Consider the following 17914-nt stretch of genomic DNA (forward strand, 5'->3'; position numbering starts at 1 on the left):
TAACATGGTGAAACCCCGTCTCTACTAAAAATACAAAAAAATTAGCTGGGCGTGGTTGCATGTGCCATAGTCCCAGCTACTCGGGAGGCTGGGGCAGGAGAATAGGGTGTACCCAGGAGGCGGAGCTTGCAGTGATCTGAGATCACGCCACTGCACTCCAGCCCCGGTGACAGAGCGAGACTCTGTTTCAAAAAAAAAAAAAAAAATTATATATATATGTATGTGTGTATATATATATATATATAAGAGCTAAATCTTTGGGAGGCCGAGGTGGGCGGATCACCTGAGGTCAGGACTTCGAGACCAGTTTGAACAATATGATGAAACCCCGTCTCTACTAAAAATACAAAAATTAGCCGGGTGTGGTGGCATGCGCCTATAATCCCAGCTACTGGGAGGCGGAGGTTGCAGTGAGCCAAGATTGCACCATTGCACTCCAGCCTCCAGCCTCCAGCCTGGGAAATTAGAGCAAAACTCCGTCAAAAAAAAAAAAAAAAAAAAAAAAAAAGAGAGAGAGAGAGAGAGAGAGATAAATAATGTTCCAGGAAAAAGCAAATAGAATTACTAAAGGGAAGAAGAGGCAGGAAAAGAAAGAAATTTGGAAACAGACTAAAAGATTCACTTGTCCTCAAGTGAAAGATCTTTCATCAAGAAAAATGAAGAATTATCAGACTTTCGTTATATAAACCACACAGGGTTAAGGGAAATGCTCATGTTTACCAATCCTAGAACATTAGAAATACTTTAAAAGAAATACTGTTTTTCATATTTGTGCATATTTGAGGGTCTCAGAACCGCAAAATAACCTTGGCAGTAAATACAATTTAAACAGGAAACCAAAGATGGCAAATACATAACATGTATTGCACTATTTCCATTTCTATACCCATAGCAGACATTATCAAGTCATCAGGCGGCTGTTTCCAACTAGATGGATGCACTCTGAGATCCTTTTCAGTAGATGACCCTTAAGACGAAACCCTCCTGCTGTCTGTGGTTTAATCTTGCTACTCAAAGCATGATCTTTAGAACACCAGCATGGGCATCACATGATAACTTATTCAGAAAGCAGAATCTCAGCCCCGTTCTAGACCAAGTGAATCTGAATCTGTATTTTAGCAAGATCCCCAGTGATTCTTATGCATATTAAGGTTTAAGAAGTTCTGGAGGTACACTGAAAGCATGATATATTCATTAGGGCAGAAGATCTCAAGCTTTAGTACGCATCATAATCACTAGGTTGAACACTGTTGAAATACAGATTGCTGGGCCCCATCCCCAGAGCTTTTGATTCAATAGGTCTGGGGTGGGGTTTTCAAACAAGTTTCCAGGTAATTCTCCTGCAGCTCCAGGGACCACACTTTGAGAACCACTGCATTAGGGCCATGGGAATACTTTGGAATATCTCCCTGATCTTTAGAAGCTGAAGATTGTGGTATCTTTCCACAACTCTTGGTACACTGGTTGGAACTAGAATTCAGGGCAGGCAGAAGAGTCCCAAGGTTAATAGCATAATATTTCATATGTCCTTTTGTTCCTAAATCTAAAAGACAATCTCTCCTTCTTGAGGGTTGATGCTAGCATCATTCAATCATTCATTCAATAAAAATTTTGGGTAGCTATTCTGTCCAGCTTTATGCTCCATACTGAGAAGATCTAAAGAAAGTTAAAACACAGCTCCTAATTCCAAGAAGTGTATTCTCTAAGAAGAAAACAAATGCATGAAACAATAAATAACAGGATAAATAATGGTAGACAACAGTAAGGGAGGTGGCATCAGATGGCAAAGGGCAAAGTGTTAAGTAAATAGCATGAATCATGTGTGACTTGATTTCAGAGAGAGAGAAGATAACTGAAACAGACATAGACAGGGCCGTACATTTCAGCCTAACTAGAGTAGAAAGTTGCTACCTAGAATGGCTAAGAAGGTGCCTTCTCATTTCTTAATGCTTCAGAGGTTAAGACTTTGATGTTTCCTCTGGTCTGAGATCTTTGTCACTTTGGGCCACTATAACAAAAATGCCATAAACAGGATGGCTTAAACAACAAACATTTATTTCTTGCACTACCAGAGGCTGGAAGTCTGAGACTAGGATGCCAACATGATATCAGGTTCTTGGTAAGGGCCCTCTTACTGGTCTACAGAAGACTGCCTTCCGTGTCCTCACAAGGCAGAAAGAAAGCATCTCTCTCCTGTCTCTTCTAATAAGGGTGCTAATCCTATCATGAGGGCTCCACTGTCTTCACCTTATTACCTCCTAAAGTTCCCCACCTCCTAATACCATCACATGGGGGATTAGGGGTTTAACATGAATTCCAGGGGGACATATTCAGTTAATAGCATCTGAGTTATTCTAAATCAATGCTAGCAGCACTGAAGATCAGGCTATAGGGCAGGCACAAAGTGAAAACCTGTATCCTGGAAACAAAGAAAAAAGACAAATAGTTTATTAACAGAGATGACTTTGGGGGAAAGCAGCAGTAATTCAACAACAGGGAAAATAAAACCCAGCTTTTATTGGTCTCCTACATTGCCAGGTACTTGTGCTAAATGACTGTCATGCACCAACCATCTCATTTAATCCAAACAACAGCTCATTAGGTAAATGTAGTCAAACCTCCACCTTACTACATGTGAAAACAGAAGCTTTATAAGGATGCATGTAAGCTTAAAGAACTTGCCCAATTCTAATCCAAGCAGTTCTACGGGATGGGAGGCTCCTCATTCATAAATCGCGAAGTCTGACCTGCCTGATCATCTCTCAGTTTCCTTCTTACTCTCATACACTTTGAGTCAGCGAGGAAACCACAGAGCAACCCAAACAGCGAATTCGAGTCGATGAACCTGTTGGGGCCAGTGCGTCCCAGGCGCGGACAGGGAGGAGCTCCATGAAACGCAGCAAGGTTTGGCCAGAGCCTGCCGGGGTCATGAAGCCTCTCTCGGCTTCCTCAGGCCACTCTAATTACAGAGTCTGTGGTAGGTTGCGTGGAGGAGCTGTCTCGGGGCGGGAAGCTTCCCTGCGTATTGTATTTGCCTATAAATACTTCAAATAGTTAAGTGAAATGTGCAGCCTTTGAAAACTGGAGAGGAAGCCGTTGGGAGGCCCCCCGCCCGGCCCGCCTGGAAGAGCAGGCAGAGAAATGGCTGGCGCGCTCTTAACGCGGGAGACGAGCTTCGGCCCTGCCCAAGCCAGATGGGGGCAGCGAGGCTGCGGGCGTGACTCCGGAAGACTCAAACCGTTAAGGTGACCGGAGCAATTTGAAAAAGGAAACAAACTTCCCTAGAGCCGTGCCCGCGTGGCTCTGGGGCGGGCGATTGCGTTCGAAAGGGCATTTTTCAAAATGAGGGTTTTAGGGACGCGGGGGTGTGGGCCCCCGGGAGGCGCGCGGCCGGAGCAGTGCCGCAGAGCGGCCACCAGCCCGCTTTGTACTCGCTGCCAAGCGCGGCCCCAGAGTTTCGGCGGCGGCCAGAGTTGAGGCCACGCCCTCTTTGCAGTGAGAGCCGCGGCCGCTGATTGGTGCACCGTGGACCAATGGGCGCGCCGGGGCGGCCCCGGCTGTCAGCGCGCGCCGCAGCCGCGCCGGCCGCAGCCTGTCCTCCCCTGCGCTGAGCCCCGCAGCCAGCGCAGCCTTCCCGGGAAGCGCGGCGGCCGCTCCCGAGCGCAGCCCTGCCCGGCCCGCCAGCCGCGCGTCCCAGCGCCCGCGCCCCACGGCCACAGCCTTGCTGCGCTCTAGCGCACGGAGCATGTGCAGACCCGCAGGCGCTAAGGTGCTCTCAGTACGGGGGCCTTCTGGGCAGCGGTGACTGTCACGCCAAGAGAGACCTTTCGGGGGCTCTCGCCGCGCCTCTGCTGCGTCGCGGGTGACACTGCGGTGCTCGCGAGCAGGGCAGCAGCTGCCTCTCGGTGGAGACGTCTTGGGACCTGTGCGCCCTTCTCTCCTTCCTTCGCTGCTCTCTCCTTTCCTTCCTTGGCTGCTAGCTCTTTCCCTCGCCGGCTCAGACCCGTAGCCTCCGGAGCGAGACTCGTGGGTTGCCGCCGCCTCTGTCTCTTCCAAAGGGGCCTCCTCACTTCGGAGATGCAGTGACAAGTTAATATGGGCGTCCAAGCCTCTGTTTCCCAGGAGGAAGTTTGCAAGAGGCGGCAGCCCCTGAGCGCCCAGAGCTCTTGAAAGGCCACCCAGGAGAGGTGTGAGACCCGGCTGCAGCATCCGTCCAGGTGGGACCCGCTGAGCGCCGTGGCCAGTCCCCCATTCCCATCCCGGCACCCCAAAGGCGCGCTCGCCCGATTGCCTCGAGTTCCCCGACCTGGGGATTTTTTTTTCAGCCGCTGGTGGTGGGCGCCTCGTGGGCTAAGGCCCGGCGCCTGCTCTGCTACCCGCGCTGCCTTTAGCGGTCGCCCCCGCCGCCGCTGCCAGGGACGTGCTGGGAAAGCCCAAGCCCCGGGAGAAGATGCCGGCCATCCTGGTCGCCTCCAAAATGAAGTCGGGACTGCCCAAACCCGTGCACAGCGCCGCGCCCATCCTGCACGTGCCCCCGGCCCGGGCCGGCCCCCAGCCCTGCTACCTGAAGTTGGGAAGCAAGGTGGAGGTGAGCAAGACCACCTATCCTAGCCAGATCCCCCTGAAATCGCAGGTGCTGCAGGGGCTGCAGGAGCCAGCGGGGGAGGGGCTCCCGCTGCGGAAGAGCGGCTCGGTGGAAAACGGGTTCGATACCCAGGTGAGAGGTGCCATGTGCCGGGGTACTGTTCTGGGAGGATGGATGAATATTTCTTTCGGGGTGGTATGGGAGAAAGGGCTGGATGGGAGAAAGGGCTACCATGTGGTCAGGGAAGGGAACCATTGCCCTTAGGCCGGCAGGTTGGGGGATGTGCGAGGAGAGTGGGCCGGCCGGTGGGTGTGGCGCGGGTGCCCCGGGTTTGCCTAAAGAGCTCTTCGAGACCTGGGATGGCGGGCACGTCTGCAGCATCTTCCTGGGGAGGAGGAAAGGTCGGGATGTTCTCAAAAAACGTGTGCTGGAAATGTGAGGTCCTGCATGTTGAGGTCTTGGCCCCAAGAAGCCAGTATCCGCATCAGTAGCTCTGTGTCTGTCTGGCGGTTCCGCAGAGATTCTGTTCCGGACAAGGAACGATCTGAGGCCCCACTGGGTTCGACGCTCCCTAGCCTGGCTGTAAGATCCAGGAAAAGGAGGTTGGGGGTGGCAGTGAACCTGCTTTACCCTTGGCTTGAAGATGACCTGTCCCTGCCCCATCCTGCGGGGTGACGTGGTTCCAGGCAAGGTGCTGGGACTGCAGTACTAGTGCACCAGCCGAGGCCGGCAGCTGGAGACTCCTAGCGTCTTGGCTGGCTGTTGCGGTGGGGGTGGGGGTGGGGGTGGCTGCCTTAGAATGGCGGCCGAAGCTAAGCCCCTCCTTCTTGGGTGGTAGATCCTGGTGTTGGTAGCCCGAGTGACGGGGGGTGGGGATGGGAGGGCTTAAAGAGAATTAGTGACTCCTACCTTTCCAGACAGAGCCTGCATCAGTCCATTCGGCTGGGTGACAAGCCCTGGCCGTGCAATCTCTTTTACAGAAATTAGCAAGGGCCAATCAGGTTCTCTTGGCTCTCCCTGCTCCATTTCCCCCTTCTTCTGGTAGGAGGGGGCTATATTTTCTTGGCAGTCAGTAAGCAGGGACTTTTGGGGACAGGCCGACCTGACGGATGTGACTGTCCGGTCAGGAGAGGCGGGAAGCCAGAGGGGAGGTGGTTTGGGGCCGGTGTCAGGAAAATGGCAACAGACCAGCTGACCTTTTTGGCACATACTTCCCTGCTGACACCGTCTCCACCTTCTCCTGGAGCTTTCTCTGATCAGAGGCTAGAGCTCAACACATTCCTAGGCTTTCTGATGGGGGAACTGGAGCTGGAAGCTAATTGTAAGCAGACTTTTGGAACTCTGGGCTGGAGAAGGCCCTCAAAGCAGATTAAGCTCCCACACCAGGCTGATAAGCATGCCCCTTGCTGCTGCACTTGCTAAACATTTTTGGAAGCTGACAGGTTTGAGTGATGGTGTGTGGGAGGAAGGCAAGATTTCCTCCAGTGCTCCGGGGGCCTGCCTCTGTGAGGGTTTTGTGCTCTGCTCTTCTTCTGTTGTTAGGTACAGGATTTGTCCAGTGGGCTCTCCAATGGGGGTGAGCAGCAGGGTACACTTCTGCATGGGGTTTCCCTTCATCCGTGGAGGTGGGGTTTATGAGATGTAGTGGGCAGTCGGTGGGCGGTCAGTACAGTGACTCGGAACTGGAGGTGACACATACCCTCAAGCCTGATGAGGAGCACCCGAGGAATGAGAGGGAAAGTCCATGCTGGGATTGTTCATATCCAGGCAGCTGTTCTGCCTTTGCCCGTTTGACCCTTCATTTAACAAACATTGTCAGAGGACTGGCAGTGCATAGGCTCTGGAAAGGTGATTCATCACCCTCTCCGTGAAAAAAAAAAAAGTTCTTCAGCTTCTCCCTGAGGGGCTGGAACAGTCCACTTCCCTCAAGACTTTGCTTCCCTCTTTTGCCCTTGGTCCATAATCCTCCCATTTCACCTCTCTCGCCCACAATGGGCCCTTGTGTACTGAAGGTGAGCACAGTTTGGATGGACTGCTAAGGAAATTGGCCACTTCCAGTGGACTACCCTGATTTTTACCTGCCTGACCTCCTTTGCCAGTGCCCAGGGGTTCTGGGGGGTCTTCCCTGTGGCAGATCCCTGTCTGCACAGCTGATATCAAAGTGATTTTGGCCAATGGGATTTTACCTTCTGTGTCAGGTCTTCTAACAGTCTGCCTGATACGGTGCCCATTCTCCCTCCAAAAGAGTCTCTTGGTTATGGCATGAGGACTGTGTCTGACTGGCCATGTGGTAGTTTCCAGGTCCCAAATCTGGTATATATTATTAGAAGATACTCAGGAAGCAATGAATTAAATAGCAAATGCTCTCTTGGGGCCTCTGACTCCCCTTTTATTCAGGGGATTTTTGGCAGGAGGTTGGGTTGTGTAGTGGCTGATAATACAGGTTTTAAAGTCAGATGGGTATCAGTGGTGTCCTGTGTTTGTCATAAACTAGTTAGGTGACCACCTTCATTAACTTCTTTGGGCTTTAGTGTTCTCATCTATTTAAAAATGAGCATTAACAACCACTAGAATCATGAGCATTAAGAAAAATAATGTGAAGTGTTCAGTGCAGTGTCTGGCAAATAAGGAATACTTAATAAAAGTAGCTATGTATATTGCTAACCTAAGAGATAGGGCATGCTGAACCAAGACTTAATAGTCCCTAAGTGAGAAAAGATATGGCTTATTCTGTCAAGCCCCTGGAAAGGTATCAATCTGTTCCAAGGATTTGTAGAACATCTATCACCTTCCTAGTACAGTACCAGGCAGAATGGGAAGATGAGGGAAGGGCATAACCACTTTCTGAGTGCCTGATGGGTGAGGCTCTTTACATACAATCTCATTTTATCTTTACAGAAACACTTAAATCAGGTCTGATACATCCGTTTTCTATGATAATGACAATATAACAATATAGTAACAATAATAACAATGGTAATAATGGCCAAATCCTTATATATCACTTCCTATGTGCCAGGAATTGTTCTAAGGACTTAACATTAAAAACTAATTTTATTCTTATCACAACCAAATGAGATAAGTGTCATTATCCCCATTTTACACATATGGAAACTGAGGTGAAGACCAGTTTGGTAACTTTGTGAGTAGCAGAGGTAGAATTAGAACTTGGCCAGTCTGGCACTAGATCCCATGCCTTTAACCATGATGTTGTACAGGGAGAACCACAGAGACTGTCTTAGAACTTGCAGGCCCTGATTTATAAGACCACTGCTGTAACCACTGAGCTAGATCAGGCTTAGCAAGGTACAGCCACTTGCTCCAGGTCATCTAGGGTGGCAGGGCAGGGAGTCCAGCAAGGTTGGTCTGGCTTTGAGGCCTGCGGGCTTCCCACTCTTCATTGCTGTCTTTTTTCCATCATGCTCTGGCAGATCTATGAGGCAAATAGGACATGGCCTGAGTATTGGGGATTTTATAATCTAGTTGGGAGGCATAACTGATGTACATAGGGCAACCAGGCACAACACAGGGAGGCCTCAGAGGCATGCTTGGGGCTGGGTATCCAAGGTGCTCACAGGAAAGGCCAAGATGGCTGGAGAAGTCCAGAGAGCCTCTGGAGGAGACAGAAGATGAGCTGGGTTTTGGAGATGGGAAGGAGTGACTGGTGGAGAGGAGAGGAGGTCAGAATGAGTGTGATAGTGGAGAATGAAGAGCAAGGTCATGCAGTGGTACTGAGCAGTTGATATTGCTTCATACAACAAGTCATTGCTCCAGATCTGGCATCTTCCTTTTCAAAAGGTGATGAAGAGAAAGAACAAAGGCTTTGCAGCTGAAGGATTAGATTTGCATGTTGGCTTCCTGGTGGATCATCATTCTGAATGTGCAAGGTAGTTATGAGAAGATGCGGAGAGGGTGTCCATTAAGGATCTGATTCAGATTCATAACAGATCATTGGGAAATGATGGTGATTATTATTATTAGCTTGGGGTTCAGAATATTCAACATGGTAGTTACAGGAGAAAGGAGGCTATTCTGATACCTTGTTTTAGTATGCAGCAACTCTCTTCAGCCAGTGACGTCCCATTGCCCCTAAGCCTGCTCTTCATCTCCATCAAGTGTGAAAAGACCTAACTTAGCCAGCAAGTAGCTGTTAGGTACAGCCCTACTGTCACCCACCCTTCCTCCAGGCCCCTTACCTTGAATCTCTCCCATAAACCTACAGCTGGTTCTCTCCCGCCACCCACCCCTCCCAGTGGAGGAAACTGTGTTCTACAGCAGCAGCACACCTCCCCTGAATTACCTTCCTGGGACTGAGATACCTGTGCCTTCCCCCAAGTATGAACATTTATAGCATCTGCTCTGTTAACATGTGAATAAATTAGGACCATGTGCAGAGAGTTGTTTTAAAGACATGCCCTATGTTTGTTCAGAAACTCTCTCTGGCTGACCTTCAGATAAGGAACATGCCTGAGCTATTTGAGGAGACGTTAGCCTATTTTTAAGAAGCAGTTGCAAGGAAAAGAAGAAAAAATATATACATATATAAAATACTTTGATATTTCCTGTTTTTAGAAGCTGGTGTTCAAGTTGCACCTAGTTTCTTTAAAGAAGTAATTAGAAGTGATTGAAATTCTCTGTGGGTGTTTTAGATGTTGAAAAAGAAAGCACAGAGGAGGCCCCTGGGAAGAGAGCACAGCTACAAGCTTACAACCTGTGGCAACTTTGCTCCATTGTGTTTTGATTAGAATCCTTGCTCCATCATCAAAGTTGATTATGGATTTGATTAGTGCATTTTTCTGCTATTGTATTACTCCCTTTCTTCTCTTTCTCAGTTCTTGGAGGGGAATGTATAGCATGGTTATCTGCCAACATGCAAGAATGTTTATGGTTCACATATTATTGCTTACTCCATGGGTTAATTTTCTAAAGACACTTTAAGGGTGGTACTGGTGGCTTATTCAGGGTAACATTACGTGTATATATATCTGTATATAAATACATCTACTTCTGGATATGTGTATATATGCATATATACACACACATACACAAATATATACACATGGAACAGCTTAAAGTATTGAGCACATATAAGCACACACACACATCAAAGGGGAGGCTGGAGGAGTTACAGCCCAAATTCTAGCTTTCAGAATGGCTAGGTTTGCTTTCCATTTCTCATTCTGTCTTCCTCTGTGACCAAGATCTGAAGCACCAAATCTGGGTCCCATATTATTTACTTATAAGATATAAGGGATGTAGCCTTCAGAGAGGTGTTTTCATGAGGCCCTAGTGAAACTCTTGGAACCATTCTGAAAAAGCCAAACCACCCAGTGAGATTTTGGCTTAAGGTCAGAAATTCTTATTTCTCAGAATCCGCCTCAGCAGCAGGGAAGGGAACATTTATGGAGCATCTGCTATGTGCCAGGTAGTCTGCAGAGCTCTCTATATAGATATTATTTAATGTGAGGCACAAGAAGCTGGATAAAGGGAAAAACGATCTATGCATTTTGTGTAAGGAAGCAGAGGCCAAGGGAGGTTATCACCTGGAGGCAGTTTTATGTGGTAAATTAGACTTTATTGAGAGGTCAGAGTTTGCATCTAGGCTTTGGGCAAATTACAGAACATTCCTAAACTTCAGTTTTGTCATCTTTGAAGCAGAAATGGTGATGCTTATAGGTTGAGGGTGAGGGTTCAGTGAGATATTACAGGTAGGTTCCTGAACATAGTGTATGGCACATACTAAGCAAGGAATATATAGTATTGCCTATTTTTGTTACCCAAGGTCAGATCCAAGTTTGGAAACTATGTCTGCCTCATTCCAAGCCCATGTTCTTTCCACCCTACCTCTCTGCCTCCCAAGTACACAGCTGATTACATGAAAAGACAGATGGCTTGCACCATGAAAGCTGGAAAGCATAGCAGGGCTTTGGTTAGATGAATGGGGAACAAGAGTGAATTAATAACAATGTCATCCAAAGAAGTCATATCTCGAGTTGTTAATTGAAACTTTCACAGGTTGGTCCCAGACATGCCATCTTTGTAACAGTAACCAAGCTGAGGGATCTGCTACAAACCAAACTTGTGGGAAGCTTCCTTTGTACAACCAGTCTGAACTGGCACTGTGGAGGTGGTTGAGTGGAGCCAGTCAATCTGAGGGCCTAGCCCAGGACAGGACCAAGAATGGGACATTCTCATTGACTGGGCTTCTTAATGGTTCCTTATTGTTCTGAGGGCAGAAGGAAAGCCCTTTTTTCTCCCAGCAGGCATGGTTGTAATGAGAGCTGGACCTTGTGATCAGTTGGCCATTAAGGTGCCCCAAGGCATGGCCAGCTGCCCAATGGTGCTTTACCAATAACCACAGGCCAAATTCAATGGCTATTCTGTCTCTTGGTCACATTTTTCAAAGAGATGGACAATGTGTTCCTAGAATGGCTTGGGCAGAATGGGCCATGTGATTTTGGGAACAAAACTTAGCTAGGCTTTTTGTGCTTTAATCTACACAAGACAATAGTGAGTAACACAAAGGTTTTTGCAGGAACCCCCATTCGCCCACACAGAACCAGAGAATGACTCATGGCTTAGTGCCCCCTTTCCCAGGGAATACAGATCCTCTCTTGTGTTTTGCAAACAATGGGCCCCCAGCCTCAGAATATTTTGCCACTTCTTCCAAGTGAAACCTCAACACCTTCAGTGAATTTTGGGTTATTCCAATCCCTCCATTCATCTTGGTGGGAGAGAGCATAGGGTAGAAATGGGGTCTTAGTTGAGATAATTATGATCCCATTTTCAGAGGTATTTGGAGGCCTTTGAACAAAATTAGTTACTCATGGCAATGTGACACTTTTAAAAATAATTATAATTCTAGTCATGGATATCGATTGAGCACAACCTCTGTATCAGCATAATACATAGCACCAGATATGTATCAGTCATTTAATCCTCAAAACATCCCATGAGGTAGATGCTACTTCCTGAAGAGAACTGGAAATGACCACTCTAGGACTTCGCAACTTTGGTTCTAATTCTGTCTCTTTAGTCACCTTGCTACATGACCTTCAACAAATCACATTTTCTTTCTGAGCGTCATAACCTCACCTATAAAATGGAGAGGATAATACCTGCTGTACCTTCTTTGGAGTTACTATGAAGATTAACACAGGTAATTATTGTGAACAAGGCACCTGTTTAAGCATCTTACACTTTAGGTAGCCCTTGAGGAAACCAGGGATGACAGAGGTGAAGCTACTTTTCCAAGGAGCACAGCTGGTAGGTAGACTCAAATATTTGAACGCTTATCTGTTTGACCTTTGAAGTCAACCTTCTTAAATAGCAAGTGTGAAAGCACTTTGAAAAAATATCTGAAAAAAATGCTGTTACTACCAAGTCTAAGTAAATCACTTTCAAATTTCCTTTAGCTTGGTAATACATATGCCATTTGACTCCTCCCCCTGCTCCAGAGTTTGGAAATATTGAAGATATTCTTTCAATGTTAAATAAATATTAGTTGCTTAATCATATTGGTTGAACCCTTTTGGGATGTTTAAAATTTCAAGTCCTCTGAGGCCACAAGACCCACTACATGTCATTGTTGAGTGTTAACTGGCCGGGCTGATTCTAGACAGAGGAAGGAGAAAATGAAGAATTTGATTCAAAATCGCTTGTTGGCATGAGGAAGCAATCAGATAAGTTTAGATTATGAATCACTTTTTAAGACAATAGGCCGGGGATCTTCAAAAGTGTCAGTCTCATGAAAGCCATAAAAAGTTTTAAAGCAGGTGAAGGACTATTCTAGAAAAAGAGTACCAAAGCTATGACAACCAAATCCAATGAGAGATTCTTGAGTAGATCCTGGATGAGTAAAACCATAAATACTACAAAGGTCATTTGGGAGAAAACTGGAGATATTCGATTGTAGATTGCGTGTTAGATAGTATTATTCTATCCATTTTAATGGTATTGGGATTACGTAAGGAAATGTCCTTTTTCTTGGGAGCTATATGCTGAAATATTAGAAGGGAAGTATCTTGATGTCAGCAAGTAACTCTCAATTAGGAAAAAACAAGGTGAGAATATCTGCAGAAAGAAGAAGAAAGAAAATGCAAAATGTTAACAACTGGTGAATATAGGCAAAGATATATGTGCACGTCTTTCAACTTTTCTGTAGGTTTGAAATTTTTAAAACCAAAACTTTGGGAAACAAAGCAAAGTCCTGCCTGAATAGTATTTGTCACCGATGCCCTTGATATTTATGAGAACATAAATGAAATTGGAGTGTGTGTGTGTGTGTGTGTGTGTGTACTCACAATAGCCTGGCCAAATTTGTTTCATGAGGTTTAGGTTCTGGACTCTTTATCTTCTTTCTGGTATAGTGTGAAAACTTTGGCTTCATTCCTTGCTCTTTCATGAGAATGGTTGCTGACATTTTGTGGAAATAAATCACAAGATCCAGTTTCATTTGGTAATCTTGTATGAGAATCTAAGGTGTTTCCAAGATTGCAAATACAAAAGAAATTTTTTAAATGAAGTAATTTTAAAAAAAAATTTGAAACCTCTGACTGAGCCCTACTGGTCTAGGCACTGAGAAGATAAGAAGTATGATTGGAAGCAAGCTTTTCTCTTTTGCCCGACTGAATCCTCCCACTCTTTATCCATACAAATTCAGGTTTAGTATTATTTCCTCCAGGAAGCCTTCCGCCACCACCATGGTCCTAATACAGTGTCTCTTCTACATGTTCCATAGCCTGGCCAGTAGCCCCTCAGCTTGGACTGTGATTGCTTATTTTGCTGGACCATGACTTCCATGAGGGCTGTGTCTCTCCTGATTCCTGCTGGCACAGGGTCTACACATAATAGGTTTTTAGTTAATATTTGCAGAAGAAAAGAAGGGTAGGGGGAGATAAAAGAAAGCATTGGAAAATAGGAGTAAATAGAAATTGAACTTGAGCTGTGGATGGATCTTGCAGAACTCCCTCTTAGGATGTGAACTGAGAAGGTCATGTGATGGTGGGTGGCCAAGTGTAGGAGACAGAGACACAGAGTGGGCAACCTGAACACTGTCTGGAGCCAGCATCAAAGCTCTCCAACACCAGGTCTTAGGGAAACTTGCCTGGTCTGGCTGAGTAGAGGGCGGAGGCAGATTCCTTTGCACAAGGCTGTTTATGATATCCAAACTCTCTGGCTGCTGTGATGGAAGAAGAGCTGTCAGGATGTGATAATGGCACTGCAGCAGACTGGAGGGGTTGAGAGGGAGAGAACACCATGGGCTTTGGCAAGTTTGGGCAGATTCCTGCCCCCATCCCCAACCACCCCTACCTTGGATGGAGGACCTGAGAAGGGTTCTGAAGGGGTTTTGGTTGGTTAGGAAAGGGAGAAGGTTTAGAAAAGCCTAGGATAGGACAGAGTTTCCAGGAATGACGATCACAGCAACTATTTATGTGCCATTTCCTTACATAATCTCATTTAATCCTCAAACGAACTTTCTGAGCTGATATTATTGAACTTATTTTACCAGTAAGAAGAAAAATAGGAGTCAGTGAGAGGACTAGCCTTAGAGGAGTTCTGGGACTTTTTTGGGTCACACAGCTGGTATCGACAGTGGTAGGATTTGAACTGAGGTCTTTCTGATTCCCAAACCTGTGCTTTTAACCACTGCTTTCTTTTGCCAGTAATTGAAGGAGGCCTGAATCCCATATGAGCTACTGCTTTAGATAATCAAACCTCCAGACCCTCCTCTACTTGGAGCCTGCTCCCTGCTTCCCTGGTCTCGGCCCTTCTTGCTGCTTCCCCCTCGTTGGGGCCTTCTGCGCCTGTGCCAGCTTGTTGCCAGAGGCTCTGTGTTTATAGGATGAGGAGCCCCATTTGGCCTTTGCCCACATCCTGCTGCAATCTGGGCAGGATCTCCTTGTCCTACTGCTGTGGCTGCTGTCCCCCAGGTGACCCCCATGCTGCCGGCCCAGCAGGGTTCATGTGCCTAACAGCTGGCAGGACCTCGTTCCTGTCCTCCTGCCACATGCTGGCTGCAGCTCAGCAGACAGTCCCCATTTCATGCTGATTTGCTTTGATTCTTTTCAGACCTGGGAGTGACGCATGTTTACTTCAGAATGTGTGGGCCACAAGTGTGCCAGAGCTGTCAGACCTTCTGGTGTGCAAGCTTTGATCGTTAGAAGACAAGCCTTGAAGGAAAAAAACCTCCATTTAGGTGACAAAACCAGATTTAGAATAACCTGGATTACTTGGGTTATCTGCTTAGTGATCTGTGCCTTTAAGTACTAGAGACTTAGGACATCTGAGCCAGAGGAGACCTATGAGGCCATCTGCACAATGTTCCTACAGCTCCATTGTGCAGATGAAGAAACCATGACCCAGAGAGGGGTGTGACTTGCCTCCAGTTACCCAGCTCCAAAGGGCAGAGCAAAAACCAGAACCCAAGCCTTCTGACTCTAGGCCAGTATTCCTTTCATCTCAGTTAGTAATCAGATGTTCTGCTCTGAAAGGCCTGATAGCTTAAAGATTGGAACCAGCCCTATGCTATATATTTTTTCCCCTCCTTCTACCAAGTAGTTAAGATGAGTATCTTTTTATAAGAGACTGGGTGTCTCTCTGTCATCTAGGCTGGAGTGGAGTGACCATAGCTCACTGCAGCCACAAACTCCTGGGCTCAAGGGATCTTCCTGCCTCAGCCTCCCAACTAGCTGGCATTACAGGTGTGAGCCACTACACCTGGCCCAGAATGAGTGTTCTTAATTGCTTCATATTAGGAAGCTTTTGCACTTGGCTCAGAGAACCAGAAAAATAGGGCCTCTTTGTGGATGGTATAAGTGTGGCAATAGGCTCCCATAGTGTCCACCTCCCATAGTCCAGACACTTTACATACATTATCCCCGTTAAGCCTCACAAGGGGACTGGGGGCATTTCATCCCCTTCTATGTGTGAGGCTCAGAGGAGGTCAGTAACTTGACCAAGACCATATGGAGCCAGTACTGGGACTGTCTAATTTCAAGTCCATGCTCTTTCTACCCAGCCTCTTAGACCCAGAGAGACCTGGGTTAAGTTCCTACTTCTCCATTTATTTACCAGGAACTTCACCTTCCTAATGCTAGGGTGAAGCTGGGGGCACAGTAGGCGCTTAAGAAATAGGTGTTGAACTGCAGCTTGGACAGGTCTGCCCTGTCAAGCCTCAATTTCCCTGGGTGGTTATAGCATTTCAACATATCGTACAAGCTAAAGCAGTTCATGTATGTAAAAGTGTGAGGCAGATAAGATCACTGTTATTTACTGAGCACTTAATATGTGCTTGATATTCTAAGCATTTTATGTGGATTTTCCCATTTAATTGTTACAAAAGCAGTAACTACTGAGGTGGATACTTTTGTGATTGTTTCCATTGTACAGATGAACTGGGGCAGGTAAAGCATAAGCAACTTGCCCAAGGCCACACACCCAGTGAGTGGAGGTGCCAGGTCTGAATCTCAGGCAGTGACTACAGAGCTTGCCTCCTTCCCCACAGCATGGTCCTCCCTCAGTGCTGCTGCCCACTAAACCCAAGTCTAGTTGAGGGTGGGGAAGAGAGACACATGCAACTAAGGACACAGAAAGGGAAAGCAACTTGTTTAAGATCCCCCAGCAAGTGAGAGGTCATCAAACCCAGCAAAGACTTACCGTCTAAAGTAACATGGGGCCCTGTTCTTTCAAAAGTGTTCCCTCTTTAATGGAGAAGGACACAATGTAGTTGTGGCTGTGGCTGTGGCTGCAGTGAGCTATGGTCACTCCACTCCAGCCTAGGTGACAGAGAGACACCCAGTCTCTTAAAAAAAGATACTCATTTTAACTACTTTAAATTACTCCTAAACTAGAGATGGTCACCAGGAATCCCGACTGCCTGGTGGACTCCATGGCTTTCCTCTTTGGTCCTTGCTTCTCACTCATTTGGAATCATTCCTTCTCTGGATTGCAGAGCAGAAACCAGTATAAATGTGACCTAGTCTCTAGAAATGTTTACCTGGCTAAAAATATGCCAGCTTTGTCATATTTTTAGCCACATTTAGATTTGAAGTATATGAATTGCCCACACCCATGTATTAGGCATGAACTGTTGGTACATTTTGTAACAGGACCTGCTAGTTTTCCATTCCAAAGAACTGGAATTCAGTCAGAAATTTGTCATTTGCAAATACCAACTCTTGCTACATTCCATTGCTGTTTTTAAGAGTGTCTCGTCACCTGGATTGGGAGGAAGCAGGCCATGGGCGAGGCCAGGCTGGCTGGGCTGCCTTGGTGCATTCCCCGGGTCTGGTGGCTTCTAATCGACCTCTGCCTGGCTCTGCTGAGGCCCTCACCGTTCTGTGGTGTGTTGCCTTTGGATTAGCATAAGGGCAGACAGGGTGCTTATTTTAGAACTGGAAGGAGAGGAGATATATCAATAAAAGAAATGGGAAAGGAAAAATCCCTTCAGTGGTTTAAAAATATCTCTTCCTTAACTGGCTAGATTATTTTGTTTCTTAAAAACAGCTAGTAATTTTCTCCTCTGAAACAGCATTGGAAAGAGAGGCATGTCAGACTAAAAAAGGAGGGGGCTGCAATGGTGGCCTGTAGGTTTCACTCTCCTGTCCTGTTCCTATAGGATAAGTTATTTTCCCCAATCTCCAAAAGCCTCCCTATTGACTCTGGAACCTTAGAACTATATCACAAAGACTCTGGTTTTTTACCCCTTCATTTTAAAGATGAGGATGCCACGCCTCAGGGCCTTTGCACTTGCTGCTCTTCCTACGTGGAATGTCTTCCCCAGATGCCAACAGCACTCACTCCCCCAGCTCCAGTTCTTTGCTTGGATGTTACCTTATCAGAGAGGTGCCTTTCCTGAGTTTAGAACTGACTCTAAGCTGCCCATAGTAGAATGTGGGAATCAGGGTTGCCAACAGGCAAGATTCCACTTTGTTTTCGGTTTTTCTTTTCTTTTTTTTTTTCTTTTCTGCCCACTTTTTGTGATCTAAACACTTGCTAACAAAAGTATGGTCTGTGGCCTGGTTGTAATGGCATCACCTGAAAGCTTGTTAGAAATGCAGAATCCCAGGCCTTGCCCCAGACCTGCTGAATCAACATCTGTATTTTAATAAGATCCCAGATTATATATACAGAAATGAAAGTTTAAGAAGCAGAAGAGCATTATGCCCTCAACCCCTTCAGAAGAAGAATCTAAGAGAAACCCCATCCCACAAAGTACTGTCGCCACCTCTGTCTAGAGGCACAGGCCCAAACTGCCTCAAATAACCCTACCCTATGGTTGAAGATGCGAGGGATGGACAGAGTCACCCTAGAAAAGGACCTCATAAG

The 17914-nt window shown here is 46.6% G+C and overlaps 2 protein-coding genes across 12 annotated transcripts in view; one reads left to right on the forward strand and one right to left on the reverse strand.

Annotated features, from left to right (window-relative positions):
• NAV2 (neuron navigator 2) overlaps window positions 1–17914 on the forward strand; it is a 768631-nt gene that overhangs the window by 357858 nt on the left and 392859 nt on the right. For 8 of the 11 annotated variants that reach the window (XR_002517349.2, XM_021926846.2, XM_021926834.2 and 5 more), the window contains exon 1: window positions 4440–4717. The exons of 1 other annotated variant lie outside the window; for it this stretch is intronic. Coding sequence is in view for 9 of the 10 variants with exons in the window: in XM_021926846.2 (XP_021782538.2) it covers window positions 4451–4717 (267 nt within the window). In the remaining variant the exon portion in view is untranslated. Of the gene's footprint in view, window positions 1–4439; window positions 4718–17914 lie in introns of those variants that run through there. 2 more of the 11 variants (XM_021926837.2, XM_021926839.2) reach the window with 1 other exon arrangement.
• On the reverse strand, window positions 1679–5504 carry LOC101023934. The gene has a single exon (XM_003910134.5). It carries the CDS (start codon window positions 4207–4209, stop codon window positions 3352–3354), a length of 858 nt encoding a protein of 285 aa, XP_003910183.1. The 5' UTR covers window positions 4210–5504; the 3' UTR covers window positions 1679–3351.

This window comes from Papio anubis, chromosome 12 (assembly GCF_008728515.1).
Source record: "Papio anubis isolate 15944 chromosome 12, Panubis1.0, whole genome shotgun sequence".
Classification (NCBI taxonomy): Eukaryota; Metazoa; Chordata; class Mammalia; order Primates; family Cercopithecidae; genus Papio; species Papio anubis.